This window comes from Leptonychotes weddellii, chromosome 4 (assembly GCF_054177405.1).
Source record: "Leptonychotes weddellii isolate Sample4059 chromosome 4, ASM5417740v2, whole genome shotgun sequence".
Taxonomy (NCBI): Eukaryota; Metazoa; Chordata; class Mammalia; order Carnivora; family Phocidae; genus Leptonychotes; species Leptonychotes weddellii.
The window spans coordinates 79,692,107-79,710,688 of NC_138372.1; the positions used below are offsets into that span (position 1 = coordinate 79,692,107).

At 33.5% G+C, this 18,582-nt stretch overlaps 1 protein-coding gene across 1 annotated transcript in view; it reads right to left on the reverse strand.

Annotated features, from left to right (window-relative positions):
- Positions 1 to 18,582, reverse strand: part of COL11A1 (collagen type XI alpha 1 chain) — a 196,795-nt gene that overhangs the window by 38,583 nt on the left and 139,630 nt on the right. The window contains exons 41-46 of the mRNA XM_081817102.1: positions 14,546 to 14,653; positions 9,004 to 9,111; positions 7,765 to 7,818; positions 6,637 to 6,690; positions 6,029 to 6,136; positions 645 to 698 (exon numbers count right to left, since the gene is read on the reverse strand). Coding sequence (XP_081673228.1) covers positions 645 to 698; positions 6,029 to 6,136; positions 6,637 to 6,690; positions 7,765 to 7,818; positions 9,004 to 9,111; positions 14,546 to 14,653 — 486 coding nt within the window. The remainder of the gene's footprint in view (positions 1 to 644; positions 699 to 6,028; positions 6,137 to 6,636; positions 6,691 to 7,764; positions 7,819 to 9,003; positions 9,112 to 14,545; positions 14,654 to 18,582) is intronic.

Genomic DNA, 18,582 nt, shown 5'->3' on the forward strand with positions numbered 1-18,582 from the left:
ATTCATTATATTTCATTATAGATTTCAATTACCTTGGATAATTGTTTCCTTATCCAAGGTAATGCTCAATAAACAAATATATATATTTCAAAGTTTCAGTGAACTGTTAGATTTATACTTAGAGCAGAAAGCCAGAATCAGTAAGTGCAAATTATTTTGTTATAACATTCTAATTTGGATGGAATTCCTTATTAAATTAAGAATTTGTTGCAAAGTACAATTAATATTTAATACTGTGTTAACATTTGCTAATTATCCAAATCATGGGTGACTATTACCTACTCTTTACCTGGTCCACTTCAAAGTCTGTAGCTAAAAACTAATAAATAACTGAAGTTTGGCAGTTTATATACATGTCAATAATACACACACTTAGAAATAAAAATATAGATAACAACATATCAACCAGTAATGCCATGTATACATATAATATTACTTAAAAGTGAGAAAGAAAACAGAAAGAGAGATATTTGCTGAAAGTCTCCAATGGTCGCAGGTACATGTTGGGTGGAGGAAGGGGGAGGCATCGATCTGAAAAATCATGGCCTTTAGGACTACTTTGTTCCTATTACTAAACCTGAAGAAAGATAACAATAATGTGAAAATTCACAATATCCATAATATCCTGAAAGATATAAACTTACCATGGGACCAACATCCCCATTTTCACCTTTTTCACCAGGTGGGCCCGGCAGACCCTAAGAAAATATAATAGGAAGACAGTAAAAGTCACTCATGTATTTAAAAAGAAACTTTAGGCCAATTTCTAGTATACAGCCAGAATTAGATATAAAACCAAATAAAAACAGAAAATTAAGATTCAGAAACTGTCATCTGTTAAAATGTTTACAATGCAAGTATTAACTACATATAATAAAATCTTATACCTATATTTACAAATAAAATTTATGTTTTGTATAATATTATACTGTTTGATTTTAGTTACAAGCACTAAATACATAATTTAGTCTGGGAATTCATGGACACTTAATCATTTGTTCCATCTTTTATAAGTAGTATATAGGACTGCCATTGCAAGGATTTTCTGAAAAATCTTGTCCCAAATTATTTTAGAATATCCTATCCAAGTGAGGTTTTTATAGTTATGTACCAATTTGACAAAACTCTTTTGAAAATAAATATTCCAGGGGCGCCTGGTGGTGCAGTTGGTTGGGTGACTGACTCTTGATTTCCACTCAGGTCATGATCGCGGGGTCCTGGGATCCAGCCCCACGGGCTCCCTGCTTAGCCCAGGAGTCTGCTTCTCATTCTCCCTCTGCCCGCCCCCACCCCCAGCTGCTCTTGCTCTCTTTCTCTCTCTCAAATAAATAAATCTTTTTTTAAAAAAAGAAAATAAATATTCCAGGGTTATTCCAATACATCTCCAGGGTTATAAATATCTACTTTGACTTGTAGTCCTAGAAATCTACAAGGTCATAAAACCTGGTGTATTGTACTTCCTTTTTTCTCTCAAATTCATTTCCTTTATATCCAGTTGCAGTGTCATTGCTTTAGGAAGGGCTCTGTGTTACAGAATAAACTCAGAGCAGGTTACACTCAAATTTCACCTATGTCTTTATGGGGAAATTATTTTACTTCCTGTTGGTCTTCTGAACTAGCTCTTCCATGCAAAATTGTTTATATTTCTTCTTTCATATCTCAACATAACTTTGCACATACTTGAATTGTATACCTAAAAACACAATGATGCCACTTATTTATGTACTTACAATCATAAGCTACTTTAGGGTAGGTGTCAATATTTTATGTCTAGCAGTTAGCAGAGGATCAGGCAAAAACTAGGATTTCAATAAAATGTCGAATTAGTGATGAATGAATGAATTCTAAGAAAATAAATCAACAGGAAAACTACATGATAAAGTGTTTATTATAACAGGAGCGATGACAATTAAAATTCTCAATTATTCCAAAATTTTAATCATAGAAAACATAGCTAAATCAATTTGGTTACATAAGCTAATGGAATATTATAGGATTATTAATATGATACTAATACTCTAAATATTAAGCATATATAAGTAATAAAATATATATAAGTAAATATGCATAGTATGAATTTATGTGTGAAATATGTGTTTAAAATAGGTATGATAGGGCGCCTGGGTGGCTCAGTTGGTTAAGCGACTGCCTTCGGCTCAGGTCATGATCCTGGAGTCCCGGGATCAAGTCCCGCATCGGGCTCTCTGCTTGGCAGGGAGTCTGCTTCTCCCTCTGACCCTCCTCCCTCTCATGCTCTCTGTCTCTCATTCTCTCTCTCTCAAATAAATAAATAAAATCTTTAACAAAAAAAATAAAAAAATAAAATAAAATAGGTATGATAATTATTGGACAGAAATAGTGAAAGTGGCAATAGTTTTTAATATGGTAAGATTATGAATTGTTTTAATTTTTAAGTGTTTTAGTATTATACCATTATTTATTTATACCTTATACACTCTACACATATTTTATTTTTAATATTTGTACAATAGCATTTCAGATATAATCTATTTAAGAAATAAAAATACACAGCACAAAAGCTCTAAATCTGTGCTGGTACTTTAGTAAAATTATTGACTTGGCACTACAGCGCAGTGCCTGCAAATTATTTGACCATGACCCACAGTAATAAATACATTTCACTTATTACCCTCTAACTGTGCACATGCAAAATGGTTGAAAGATGAGTTTCAAAAAATAATACCTTTAATGCATAGATGATGATCTTTGATATTTATATTGTTTTACCTTATCCTGTTATATTTCATTTTTTTAAAACCCTGGTAATAACCAACTAAATTGTTTTTATGACCTACTAATTCCACATGACTCCCAGTTTGGGACTACCTCTCAGAGGTACTTTACTGAGTATATTTGTAAACACTTTTTTTTTATGTGGCATATATTTATTTTTATGACAAAATCTTCATTACTGATTTATAATGGACAACATACACCAGGATTTCATTTTTTTCTCCTCAAATGTCACTAGGATGTCTAGGAAAATAGTCAGTTGTAAATACTTCCCAATTGGTTAATATAATCTGATAGCAGCTTCTAGAATCACTAGAGAAGTTCCTGGGAGGACACAGCCAGGCAGTAGTTTGGATTTTAGCCTGCCTAAAAACTAGCTGGGAGAGATTGCTAAAATTTCAGATTCCAAGATGCACAACCTCAGAAATTATAATTCATTTATAGAGCACACAAACTTAAATTCTTGAACAGGCAAGTAGATTTTAACATTTAATATTTCATTTTAAGTCCATTTTGTTAAGTATCATGCATTGCAACTTACACGTAAGTTTAAGTTCTTATAATTTAAAGTTTGTAAGTTCTAAGTTCTTATAAGTTCATTTTTTTGAAGATTTTATTTATTTATTTGACAGAGAGAGAGAGAGCACAAGCAGGGGGGGCGGCAGGCAGAGGGAGAGGGAGAAGCAGGCTCCCTGCCGAGCAGGGAGCCTGATGGGGGGCTCAATCCCAGGACCCTGAGATCATGACCTGAGCTGAAGGCAGATGCTTAACTGACTGAGCCAGCCAGGTGCCCCTTAAGTTCTTCTAAGTTCTTACAGTTTAAAGTTTATAAGTTCTTAAAATTTATAAGTTCTTAAAGTTTATAAGTTCTCATAAACACTACATAAATTAATAATCACATTCCTTATTTTTTTGTCTACCTTTCCATCTCCTTTTAGCATAGAGTAAATCTGATTTGGAATCCCCAAATTGAATAGTATATAAATAGTAGAATTCATAGTTTTCTTTTATTTCTATAACAAAAACAGTTCTGCATTGCCAGCTTCTTTTTATGCATGAGTATTCCTTTTTTTTTTTTTTAAAGATTTTATTTATTTATTTGACAGAGAGAGAGAGAGAGAATGAACAAGCAGGGGGGAGCAGCAGAGGGAGAGGGAGAAGCAGGCTTGCTGCTTAGCAGGGAGCCCGATGTGAGACTCTATTCCAGGACCCTGGGATCATGACCTGAGCCGAAGGCAGATGCTTAACCGACTGAGCTACCCAGGTGCCCCCATAAGAGTATTCCTGATATTAGCTCAATAGAGACCTCCCAATAGAAAAACATTGAAATCTTTCTTTCTTTCTGATGAAGTCTGGTTATAGTTTAAGCTGATTAAGACAGAATGTTCTTATCATTAAAATTAATAGAGACATAATGACTCAAATTCTTTTGTTGCTGGAAACTAAATGTGCTAAATGGTACTACAGTGTTAATCAGTTTTCATATGTCCCAACTTTCTCCTAAGGAATAATTTATGCATGGAGATACTCTGTTTAAAGGTCTGTAAATTTAAAATCATTTGCCACTTAAGTGATAAAATAAAAAAAAATGAATTTAAGCCAAGAACTATAGTTCTATAGGTCTCCTTCAAATGCAGATAAATTATAAACATCAAATTGAAAAATCAAGTCACTTAACCAGAATATTAGATTATTATTATTTATGTATTATAATTGCCAGTATCTATTCTGCTATGAAGACTCTATTAAAGGAATCAGATGCAATTGTGAACATGTTAATTACATTAGCATCTTTTCAGATTCCTGATTTAAAGAGGTAGCTGTGGGAAAATATAATCAATTTTGTAGTGAACTAGTTTCTTGAGTCACCCTCATCAAAGAGCAGATTCCTTACATTGTAGAAATGAAAGTGATTATTCATTTAATATTTTATAAATATAAACTGCAAGGCATCTTCTTTAATCATGAGAACTAAACTCCTAAATTACAACCTTATAGAATCAGAGTAATCAGTGAAATGAGAAAGCAGAAAATGAATGGTAACATATCCACTGGCAATCTGATTTTGAATGCCTTGTTGTTGTTTTCAAATATGTGTGTTTCTCACACATGCTCATATTTTGTAATCATAATTGCTTATTTATTTTTGTCTAATAAATACAAAAGAGGTAAACACAAATATGAACATGAAGTTTTTGCACTTCCAAGTCTAAAAAGAATTATTTTGGCATTAAAATAAAAGTGGAAAATTACAATTATCATGTTCACTGGGGGACATCCATTGACTGTTAGAACAATAATAACTATGATAATATAATTAATTATGTTATTTATAATATAATCTGTATAAGTATGTATATAATAAGCTTTTAATATTAGAAACCAGTATTCTGTGACTTTACTTATGAAAATAAAGATGAAAAATTAAATTTATATAAATTCAACTTTTATTTACTTTTCTACAATTTCACAAATGGTTAAGGACAGTGAACTAGATGATTTAATTTAACCATTTCTAAAATTGCTAATGTGGCATAGCTCATACCCATATGGTACCCAAATATCATTTAAAACAAAACTTTATAATCTTCCAGAGGATCACTAGGTAGGTATAGAATAAGCCTGTGCAAGAAGAAAGCCAGATGTTTCCAAAGTTTGGAGGAAGCAGTGAACATCACATGGAAGAGTGGAAAAACAACTAAGAATAGGAGATGTCTACTACACACAGTGTTGCTTAAGAGTCCAGTTTTAAGACATATTTGAATGAAAATTTGAATGATTTGCAATTTCAAATTTCTTGTCTTGAATATGCTTCATAAAATGCAAATCATAATTTAAAATAAGTTATTTTAAATGATCGATCCATTGTTAATTGTTTATTTTACCTATTATTGTTCAAAATTCGCTCTTGACAGTGTCTGTTGGTAGTAGTGATTGAAGTTTGCTCTTTCTCAAAATGCTTTTAATTTTTGCTAGCTATCTGAAGTACTCATTTTTTGCTATGAGACCTGCAAAAGCACGCTTCTAACCTTTCACTTTTAAAGATCAGCCTTAAAAAATGTTGTAGTTCATTTTTAAACAAAATGAGAATGAAGAAAGGAGGTATGATACCTAAGGTGGGGCTAACATTTAAGTAAAACAGTCATTATGGCTAAACATTGTATCCAAGTTCCTACATAGAACAAGGAAGGCTACTTGGTTTTACGTCCACCAGAAAAGCTGGTGTGAGAAGTAGGTGGACATGACTGAGTACATAATGCAGAGAGCATCTTACCTGAAGACCTATGGGACCAGGAGGTCCTGGGAAACCTCTGGCACCCTCATCACCTTTTTGTCCAAACATCCCCTGTTGACCTCTGGGACCCGGCTCACCATCACCTCCCTAGAGTAGAGCAATGAAAATGATCACAAACTAAAAACATCAAGATTCTGATACAAGTCATCATAAAAATATAGTCATTTCTAATTTAATCAAAGCTGGTCTATTTACAAGTAACCAAGTAAAAAGATTAAATTTCCATTATCTTCTATAAAGACACCATTGTTTGTGTGGTTTACATTCTTTGTTTCTGACGTATGGCTGATTTTGATTTTCTCATGTATACCAAGTGACGTAAAAGCTGTCTAACTAGGGGGAAATGATGTTCAGAATTTACTACAAATTAAGTACTTTCAACTGGTTATTATTTTTTTTTCAAACGAAGTCACAACATCTTTTGTTTATAAAGATCAGCTTGGTTATTATATTAGATAATTTAAACTTGATTCAATGTTAAACGCACAAACTCATCACCACACAAAATCAACTGGTTACGTGACAGATCATAAATTTAATCAGGGAACTGTGAAGACATAAATTTGCTGAACAAGAAGAGTACTTACAGCAATGCCAGGGGCACCAACGGGACCTTGAAGACCTGGGGGACCAGGAGGACCCTGGGGTGAGATAAAAATCAGTAATTTTGAAACTGAAGACAGAAGAGCCTCAGCTATAACAGCACAGAACATTTGGTTCATCAAAATCCATTATGCATCTCTACATTTCTATAGAAAAGAAAAGAAGCCTTTTGCATTTAGTGCAGTCAAACATTATTTGTTTTACTTCTTGAGACTCAGACTTGCGTATTTGCAATCAGCTTTAAATTGCTAGTTATTATTGAAAGCACTCTCATCTGCAATGTGGATATTTAAAAATGGATTTTTATGCTAAGACACTGAAGTTTCATATTTGAAATTTTTCAAAATGCCAGATTTCTTTAATGAGATATGCATCATTCAGAGCACTTAAAAGATTTGTCTAAACACTACCTTTTAAATGAATATTGGGATTGGGGGATTCTATACAGACAGAATGTAGTGATACATGAAAATCTGCATTTCCTTCATATGAAAACACATGCAAACTTAGTTTATATATTAAGTATACCAGAACTCCTTCTTTTGAGCAAGAGATCTCAATATGTTTATGAGTCTTACATGCATAAATATTTCTTCTTAACTGCCCTTTTTTTTACATAAATAACTGATCAGTCACTATAAAAGATCCGAGCACTAAAGAAAAACAATCACTGTTCGTAATTACTGCCACCTGTTGGAAAGAGTACTTAAAGCAAAGGTTCCGAAAGCACAGTTCATACGACTTCGGGGTACCTGAGACACTTTCAAGTTTCCACCAGGTCAAAATCCTTTTTTATAACCACACTAAGACATGATTTCTCTTTAAACCACAGGGATATATGAATTAATGATGCAAAAGCAATGGAGGGCAAACTTGCTGGTGACTTAGTCTCATTGCGAGGCTTTCAGGGTTGGAATTATTACATATCTTAATACATAACATCAGAAAGAGGCTTAATTAGAATTGACTGAATCTTACCTGAATTGTTGCCAAAGAGGTAATATAGTATGGATATTATAAGTAGCTAGTACTATGGGAAAATATCCACGGTTAATAGCAAAAAAAAAAAAGTTGAATGAATAATGTCCCTCAGTAAGAACTAGGAAACTCACATTTTCTCCTTTGTCACCCTTGCTGCCTTTCTGTCCCGGTTCACCAATTTCACCCTGTATTGGAAAGATTTAAGTTAAAGTTTATTTCTAATATGTCATGCCTGCCATTGCAATTGTCATCACTATCATCCCATTATTAAATTTGACTTTAATGTAATTATGTGCTAGTGTTTAATGTCACTTTAAATTGTGAAATCATGGGTTTTCTCTGCTTCTCTCCTTCTAGTGTTGACAACCAAAAGTCAACCGAACTTTGAGGAATATTGCAACTGGATTTTTAATTCACAAAATCAATTTTGTCTAAAATATCAACACTATAAACTCTTTTTTTTTTTTAAATTCAATTTTTTTTTATTCTTATGTTAATCCCCATACATTACATCATTAGTTCTAGATGAAGTGTTCCATGATTCATTGTTCGTGCACAACACCCAGTGCTCCATGCAGAACGTGCCCTCCTCAACACCCACCACCAGGCTAACCCATCCTCCCCTCCCCCTCCCCTCTAGAACCCTCAGTTTGTTTTTCAGAGTCCATCTTCTCTCATGGTTCGTCCACCCCTCCGATTTCCCCCGCTTCATTCCTCCCCTCCCGCTACCTTCTTCTTCTTCTTTTTTTTTTTTTCTTAACATATCTTACACTATAAACTCTTAATGGAAGTACTTTGATTCATACAAGAATATAATTACGCATTAATCAAAAATTACTTAATTTTTTTCCTCTGGTCTTCCAAATGCTAAAATGTTGCACATTATCAGATTACTGGTTCATAAATTGTGTTATGGCATTTCACAATAATATTAGAAGACACATTAAATTCATACACTTAACAACACAGCCCTGTATTCAGTACAGTATTAGCAAACAGGTATGTGACCCATTCTTAAGTCTTCCTTTGCAATATCCAAGACACAAGTCATAAGTATATACAAATAACTAAATTAGTTTCACATTTATTTCAGAAGCTATATATTTAAATAAATAAGCAGTTTTGGCATCTGCTATTTTCCCCCCCACCTTTGTTTTTGTGTTCTCTTTTTTTGTTTACATCCCACATACTATTTCGTGGATAGATAATATTACTCACACTAAACTGAAATCTTTGAGCGCATGAACCATGTATGAAACTTCGAAAAAGCCATCTTAAGATTTGTTACCTAATCTTCAGAAACATATCTAGGCTTCTTGAAAAAAATTAAATTTTCACAGGAGGTACTAACATGAGTAAAGAATACCAACCTTGTCCCCATCTTCTCCAGGGGAGCCCGCTGGCCCAGCAGGCCCTGGGAGACCCACAGGGCCTTGGACTCCATCTCTCCCAGCGGGCCCTTGGGGACCTTTTTCTCCCTGTATTGAAAATCCAGCAGACCATTACTTTGCTGTAAGAAACCTGTAAGTTAGCTGTTTATTACAATTTTTAAGTGCAACTTCAACAGTCAGCCTCTGGGTCCCATATTTGAGAGAGAAATTAATGTTACCAAGAAAAAAATATGTTCAAGTAGCAAATGACGACACAAAGATCCCTACATTCTTTCCTGACTAAGAATACCATCCTTGTTAATAATTTCTAAATCTCAGGCTATGGTCCACGAAAGTAATTAAGACCCAACTGAGAATTTTTCCTTCAAACACATATTTTCTAATCAAGCATTATATATTGATAAGTCAGATGTTTGATGTTGTGAGGTTACTGAAATAGCTGGGCCAAAAAAATCATAAAATGCATTTGCTCATATCCCCAGCTTTATGCTTTATGCATCAGCTTTTTCTCTTTTTAACAAATGTGTTATGGATTTTCCTACATTTTTATATTTTAATTCATTGCTGCTTTTACTGATTCAAAATGACAAGGCTGTTAGTTTTCTTTATTTTTTGACAATGGCATTATTTTCCCGTTTTTAAATTTACCTCTGTTGTGTAATTAAAGAAAATAGTGCCTTGATAATGATGACATTATTTTCCATTAAGAGTTCTTACAGAGTGTAAAATAAATTATTTCCTAAAAGTCAAGATTTCCTCAGTTTTGCATAACGTATACATATCTGCTTGCTCTCAGTGACTCATTTCTCTTGTTATAGGGTTTGGGAATCCACAAGTCATTAGTTCCTGCCTTTGCGTTACCCTGCTCCCCAACCCCCTTCCCTTACCACTTCCTGTCCCTTCACAATGATTAAGTTTTATCTGTCTTACCTCCTGAATATAGTTACTTCACTTTATCTCCACCACTAACACCTTATCCCAAAATACCAGTAGCCTTCTTTTGAACGACTGAAATAACCTTTTTTCCTTTCTCACATCTATTCTTACCTGCAAACTATTCCCCATGCTGTAATCAGAGAGACAGTCAGATCATCTTATCAAAATTCTTCAAATTACTTGTTTACCATTCCTAAAAAAAAAGACCACGCCGCTAGTGTGGTCTACCGTTATCTGCCTCCTATTACCTGCCCAGCGGCATCTAGCCTCCCCTTGCACTTGCTCTCTGCATTCCAACCCCTCTAGACCTTTTTTCAGTTAAACCTGATTCCATGACCCTCTGGTTACTTGGCCTGAAGACGCCTAGGAGGACCCTTCACCTAGACAATTCCTCTTCATCTTTTACGCTCCATCATCGGTGTCCTGTCCAAGGAAAAGACCTGATTCCAGCTCAGTTCCCTGTGCTACAAGCTGACATATACCAGTACATTCCTTTCATATCACTAACCAGGGTTTGTAACCATACACGTACTTAGGGATTCTTTGCTTATTATCTAATTGTCCCATCAGATAATAAATCGTATGAGGGCAGAAACTATGTCTGTTTTTGTAATCCATTGCATCCCTTTGGCCTGTGGCCCAGAGTGGCCACTTAGGGAATATTTGTTGAATTATTAATGACAACAAAAATAACAACATATCTATAAAACAAAGTTAACTTGTGAACTCTGATTTATTCATTTCCTAGATTCCATATGCTCTTGTCTTTCAAAACTAGCCCTAATTATCATTTAAGACATACCCTTGATGTCACCTTGGAGACTTTTTATTACCTTTAAATCAAATATTACAATATCTCACACCTATTTATGCTTGTAAGATGTGCTGTGTTATTCATAGTGAATTTCATCATTTTAAACACATCAGCTGATTCAGATACTTTTCCTTAAATTTAGATTTCCTTTAGAGCCTAAACTCCAAAAATCGATTGTTTTATACAAGAGTATCCATAAATAAGACAGATTAATTCTTATCTGCCTTCATTATAGTACACATGATCTCTAGCCAAGAACCACCTGCTATTTATTTCTTCTGATTCTGTTCTGCGTGGAGTCAGGAAAAATCTTCCAACTGCTCTACACCACACTAAATTTAGATTCTTCATTTACAACTCTGCAAGATGACAAACTCTTCCTCCATTATGTATGCATCTCTCGGCCTTCAATCTACAGGACTATCAGAAACATCATCCATCTTTCCTTAAGCTGTCTTTATTTCATCCCTTCTACCCTTTCACTAATGTTAATAGCTGAATCTCAGCTTAAAATTTTGATAGAAGCAGCTACTCATCGCCATGTCCTATGTTTGACTTGGCATGATCTTGTATTTAGCCTATACCCTCAACTTGTATTATAATTCACCAAATCCATCCCTCCTTATTCAAAAGCCAATGTATGCGTCTATTTCCTGGTTAAAAATCCATCCTTTTTAATGACAACTCTGGTCCACACACAAGATGATGTTGATGATGGTTCAGTGAAGACTTCTTATCACAATTCTACAAAGTAATTTAGGACTATAATTTCATCTAATCCTCACAAAATATCGTGGATATCTTCTTTTTAGAGGCATTGGGGTATTTAATAACTTAGCCAAAATCAGGAACTAAACAAATAATAGACCTGAATTCCCAGTCCAATTCTGATTGGCTGAAGCTGGCAGCTCTAGTTTACTCTGACACCCTTAACTTCTTTAATCTTCACTGATACTTTTCTCATATTGGTTAAGCAATAAATATATGTGTATCATCATAATAAGAGGAAATGCATTCAATTCTGCTTGTACTTCTACCTACTGCCCCCGTATTTTTTAGCCACATGGCTTACTGGGGCTGCTCGACCTGTACCAATCCCATTCCTTTAATCACCAGCCTTCTTTTGAATCCCACTGTAATTACCCAGAGATCACAAATGCCCAACAGGCCAAGTCCCCATCTCTCTTTTTGCTTTTACTCGGCTTTGAGTATTATTGATCTTTTACAATATTCAACAAGGAGACTCTTTACTCTCAGGCCTACATGATGGTGTGCCCTGGATATATTTTCTATCACTCATGGCTCTTTTTTTTTTTTAGAGTTTTTATTTAAATTCCAGTTGGTTAACATACAGTGTAATATTAGTTTCAGGTGTACAATATAGTGATTCAACACTTCCATACATCACCCAGTGCTCATCATGACAAGTGCCCTCCTTAATCCCCATCACCTATTTAACCCATCCGCCCCCCACCTCCCCTCTGGTGACCATCAGTTTGTTCTCTGTAGTTAAAAGTCTGTTTCTTGGTCATGGGCTCTTTTACTCTCTCTCTCTCTTACTTGAGTCTTTCAAAACTCCCACGATTATGATTCCCCCTAAAGGAGAGTCCAAACCTTTATTCTCCTCCCTCAATAGTGCATAACATGGGAATTCAATAATATGCCTCCTAACATGGCTCTTACTCTAAGTAGCTCTCAGATTTACAATCCTGACACTGATTAATTTGGGGATAGAGATTAGGCCACAGTTATTGCCTTAAGTAAGTCATGTGGATATTCCTGGCGCTTGTTTTCCATTTTCTTCCTTCCAAGGAGGTAGATTGGTGGTTAAGTTAGCCAAGGACTTGCCTTCAACAGATTCCCCCATCTTATCTTTTTTTTTTATGCAAGCCTTAGCCTACTAATAATTATATAACATTTTTATAACACAAGTTGCTCAGAGGAGTTAAGATCCCAAATTTATATTTGGATTTAGGAAGAAGTAAAAGACCGCACTTAACATATTAGCCAACATTTTCATCAGTTTTTGCTAAACCTCTGCATGGAGGTCTGTGGGTACTTTCCCGTAACACTTGTATAACCATTTTACACTATCCCTAAATAGACACCTTCTTCAAAAATACTAACTAATACAGTGCACTGCACTGAGTTGTTCTCAATAACTATTTGTTGAACAAAAGGAAAACAGAATGAACATCTTGGAATTTTTGTTGGTGGTGGGAATAATTGAGAGAGGACAAAAGGGCAGAGCATCTTTTTCCCCTTCTTAGTCATTGTATCATCAATCACCAATGAAACCCAAGCCCAGATCTCAGCTTTTACAAGGAAGGCCTTCTGTTAATAATGTCTCCTCTATTTTACAAAACTAATCTTTTATTATTACTTTCAGAACTTTTCCAAATTTTATCTTTGCTTCAAGATTTTCCTTTTTTTCTTCATAAAACTAAGGTATTTAACCACTTTAAAACCCAGCATTTTAATATATTATCTTCACAAAATCCTTGACTTCTCTTATTAGTGTATTTTCAATTTGCATAAGAAGAAATGTGTATCTTTTTATTCTGTATGCATTCTTCACTGTGTTGTGCCAAGATATGGGTACCCTGGATTTTTGAGTGAACTTCTAGGACAAGGCCTAAGTCTGTCTTTTCTATCCCTTTCTCAAGCACAACATACTATAAAAGTTCATAGGAAGTTACACAGTTTGTAAGGGGGGGGCAAAGAATGATTTTTTCGTACTTGTTAACATCTCAGAAAACAATGTCTACATTTTCAACATATTTACTAAGTTGGAAATATGTTGCTTTAAAAACTTTCTCAGCAAATAAAAGTGCTTTTTTGTCACCAAAAAATCTATCTACAGTTGGTATGACCCCATTCTAATATTTCTGAAAGGTAGTAGATCACAGAGAACAAGCATTTTAATTTGGAAACAATATCACAAACAGTAGTGAGAGAAAAATGCATGGACAATGAAAGCAACTTGCTAAAACTAAAGTCTTAGTAATAAATCAGTTAGTTTTAAACTAGGTTATACATATTAAGACTTAAATATATACAAAAGTCCTGAACTCCTATTTTTATGTATTATGGTCAACCATTTTATCCACCTTTATTGAATGAGTTTGTGTTTTAATCTTGGAGAATGAGAATTTTTTTAAGAAAATTAATATGATTAAATAAAAAGCAGAAACAGAAACCGAGAAGAAATCTTGACAAAGAAACATAAGCCTAATGAATAGAATATAGCCCACAATCATTTAAAAATAAAGTTATTAAATCCAATAAATATAAGATAAAATAATTGGTTAGATATTTCCCATCTCATTCACTTTAGATCAAAACTCAAATTACATGAGGTGGGCAGCCACTTTCTGTGGGTTTCACTTACAGACTTTGGAAATATTGGATATGAAGTTGTAATACAAGAGGAGTGAAAAGTGCACACTTTCCTAATATAAAGCAGCAAAGTATAGTTTTAATCAAAACTCCAATTTTATTTTTTAAAAGGAGGAAAATCAGAAGCCTTTTACATTAATAATATCCAACTCCCTCACAGGTCTTAGAGTTTCATAAAGTGTGGGAAAATGTCATCTCATTTAATTGAATTTGAAATTTTCTCTATTATAAATATAAAAAGAAGTGTGTTTCTATGCCAGGCACATATGCAGAGAGAAGGCAGTGGAGTATGAAGAACTAATATCCTTGAATAAAAAGTAATAACTTGTGCAGAATGGCAGTATAATATATTTTCTCCTTGAAATTACTTACAGGAGCACCTTTCTCTCCAGCTGGACCAGGAGGACCCTGGGGGCCTGGACGCCCTGGCAAACCAATTGGGCCAGCTGTACCTGCTGATCCACGTTCTCCTGGTGAGCCCTAATACATGGGGAAAAAAGTGTTTTGTCATTAGCGATGGGAAAAAGTGATATTGGCTTAAGAATCACTTATTTCATAGTGGAATCTTACAGTATAGTAAATAATGTAAAAGTCACTTTCAGACAAACGGGAGATCTCAAATAGGAACGGTTGTATTCATTATTTGAATGATTAATTTCTAGACCCAATATTAAGCACAGATATTGAAGTTAGGAAAATATTGATAAGACGAAAAATTTTAATTTGTAGATCTTCAATATTTTACAGATATCATTCTTTATTAAGTTTTCACAACTGTTCATAATGCTTTATAAAACATGAATCCAATAAATAACTTATATGATTTTCTCTCTGTATTATTATGGATTGGCAGAAAAATTTTCTAGACTAGTATTTCTCAAAGAGATTTCTGGGCTTCACCTCAAACGTGCTGAATCACAATTTCCAAGTCCTACAAATGAGTTCAGAAATCGTCGCTGCTTTAGACTACGAATATAATTTTTTTTTACAAAATAAAGTTTGATAATCATTATCCCAGAGTTTGGACTTTTTCCCAGAAAATAAGTCCTTAAATTTATCTTGGAGTCTGACAGAGATCATTGGGTTTTATTACAAACATTGGCAATATAATTCATATGATTAGATATGTCCAACTGAGTTTCAAAGAAGATGCCATATATTTTCAACTAATTTGCTATAAAAAATACCTAATATGTAAAATTAAAAAAAAATAACAGTGTGGATACTGCCTTCATATTAATTCCATCTATCAACAATTTGAGAAATCATTATTTAAAGAAAGAATAAAAGAAATGAAAACACATTTACTAAGTCACATAAAGCTCAAGTATAACCTATTTACTATTTCCAATTTTATTCAATAAAAAAATAACAAGAATGTTGTCTCTGAATTAGATTCCTAGATGGGTGGTTAAGTTACAATTTATCATTTTCTTTCATGATTGAACTAAATCTGAAATATTAGAAAATAGGATTATTAATAGTCCTCCTTAATAAGATATTTAGATAACATCTTCAAAACTCATAGAAGAAATGACATAAAAGCTGGAAAATACCATACCTTAACTCTTATTTTCTAAAAGTATACTTCCCATATAATTGGAAATCTTTTTGTTATTCAAATATGAATTAATGACTTTGCTCTAATTTATATTTTATGAGGTAGAGAACCAATTACGTATAAACACAAGAACAGTGATAATAATGACAACAATTTGTATTGACATAGTGCTTGACAATATACAAATCCATTTTACATTCATTTTGTCATTTTATTACTACAAACATTCCATAGAGTTGATAGTGCAGTTGTAGCCCATCAGTTGCAAAGGTGAGAAACCTATAGCTCATAATCATGTAGCTAGTCAAAAGAAACTCTGATCTTGGGCTCCTCCAAGTGCTTTCTCTACAAAGCCACCCACTGTTTCTCTCAAATGGAGACATCAATGACTCCCAGGGGCTCTTTAATCAGAATATCTTTAAATTTAATTTTATTGAAATATTCACTGATTACAAAAGATTACAAAAATATTTACTACTCAATTTCCTGATATTATTTTTCTGGCTAAATTCACAAGGTACATAGAATAGTTGTTTATTTATCTAGGTATCTGAATGCTAACACAATTAAAATGAATTAAGAGAGTACAGATTCCAGACTATTGGTAATAATTTAAGAGTGACACTAGAAAAAGTGATTTTCTATTTCATTTTAAAAAATTTTTTATTGTTATGTTAATCACCATACACTACATCACCAGTTTTAGATGTAGTGCTCCATGATTCATTGTTTGTGTATAACACCCAGTGCTCCATGCAGAACGTGCCCTCTTTGTTTTGTTTTGCAACCACTGTTATACTTTTTAAAATCTTAGGATATCTTAAACTTAGGATATAGAATTTGGAGAAACTTTACTAAAAATATGGCTAAAGAAATCATGAAATTTAAACTTAATATAAACAGAAGTGGCATTTTTGCACTGTAATAAGTAGATACTTAAAAACAAACCTAGGAATTGTTCCTCACGTTGCATAATAATTAACCAAGAACTGTGTAAAAATTAAATTTTTACCAATTACATATTTCAAATACTAAAGAACAAAGGAAAATTGCAGTTAGTATTTTTTTAGATAATAAACATCTACTCTCTGTCAAAATGTTTTTTGAAACCTAATCAAATATTTTTATGGAAAAAAAGTCAACCACAAGTGGTGTAAGTGTTAACAAGGTAAAGACTTTGGATGAATGATTTCGGAAGACAGTGCAGAAGAGAAAACTACGAGTAGAGTCCTCTAAGTGTTTTTGCATTCAAGAGGTACTGCCCTAAAAGTGAAAGGAATGTAAAGATTTGTCTCTATTTATTAGAGAGAGGGAGGTCAGAAGGGAAGCCTGGAGGTTGAGGTTGAGGGCAAGGAGGAAGGGGGGAGAGAGAGGTAGGGAGAAGGAAGGAGGACCAGAGAGACAGAAGGAGAGGAGGAGGAGAACAAGAGGAATAAGAACAAGGACCCTGAAATTGAGAGAAACGCAAATGTGTTTCCTGAATTACAAAGAGAGGAAGAAAAACTTCAAAAAAGAAAGCACTTTTGGACCCTGAAATTGAGAGAAACGCAAATGTGTTTCCTGAATTACAAAGAGAGGAAGAAAAACTTCAAAAAAGAAAGCACTTTTTTTTTTGTAATAGAAAAATATCAACAGAAGACTGTATACAATGTGACATCCCTAAAGATAAATCTCTACTTATCTGAAAAACTGGTGCGTACATGATTGCATTACATTTCTATTTTAACATTTTACTTGTGAAATCTCAGAAAAGGATTACTACCCATTAGTGTTATCAAATCTAAACTAAAGCATCCAATTTAAGTGCTGAGATATTTTATTTGTAATTGACTATACAAAAGAGATGCAATTTTGATTTGTCAGACCATGGAAATTTTTCTCTTTAATTCTGCGTTACATTTAAACCCCAACTGTTGGAAGACTACATGAGGAAGATGTCACATTAGACTGTGTTGAGGTCAACAGCTATGAGACTGGAATGAGAAAAGGGGAGATTCACTAGGAAGCTGAAATGTATATTAAAAAAACTTATTATTTTCCCATTATCAAGCCTATTAAACAATTATTGTGCTAAGTACTCTGCGCATGAAATATAATTTAATTCCAATACAGTTTGTCTATTTTTCAGATAAAGGCCATAAGGACTTGATGTGCCATGATCCATACAAAGATTTTTTTCTAAGTACTGAGTATTTCATAAATAAAAGGTGAGGGAAAAAAAGAATCCCTGATTGTTTGTACCACTATAATTCATACATATTGTGCTAAATTTTAGTAAGTGGGAGAAACACAGCCATTTAAGACTACTTCTCCCAGAATGAGCTCATATTTGTTGAATACCCTCTAAAATAAGAAAACGTTCATTAAAAAAAAAATAAATAAATAAATAAAATAAGAAAACGTAAAAGAATTTATGGCAATAGTTATGTCCTTTGTCCAAAGAGTCATTCTCTGTTATTGATATCGTTCATTTAAACTTCGTTAAACAGTTCATTAGAATCTTTCCTTTTTGTCACTGTTTCTTACAAGTTTATTTTTAATTTTGAACAACAAAGAATTGTTTTCAGTTTTGAGAACTATTTAACACATGTGTGGGGCTTTTTCATTATGTTCCACCTGTGGTTTTAGAAGCTAACTCTTCTTTCTTTTTTTATTTGAAGCAAAATTCTTAAATTTTCTTTTTTTTTTAATTTTATTATGTTATGTTAGTCATCATACATTACATCATTAGTTTTTGATGTAGTGTTCCATGATTATTTGTTTGCATATAACACCCAGTGCTCCATTCAATACATGCCCTCCTTACTACCCATCACCAGGCTAACCCATCCCCCCACCCCCCTCCCCT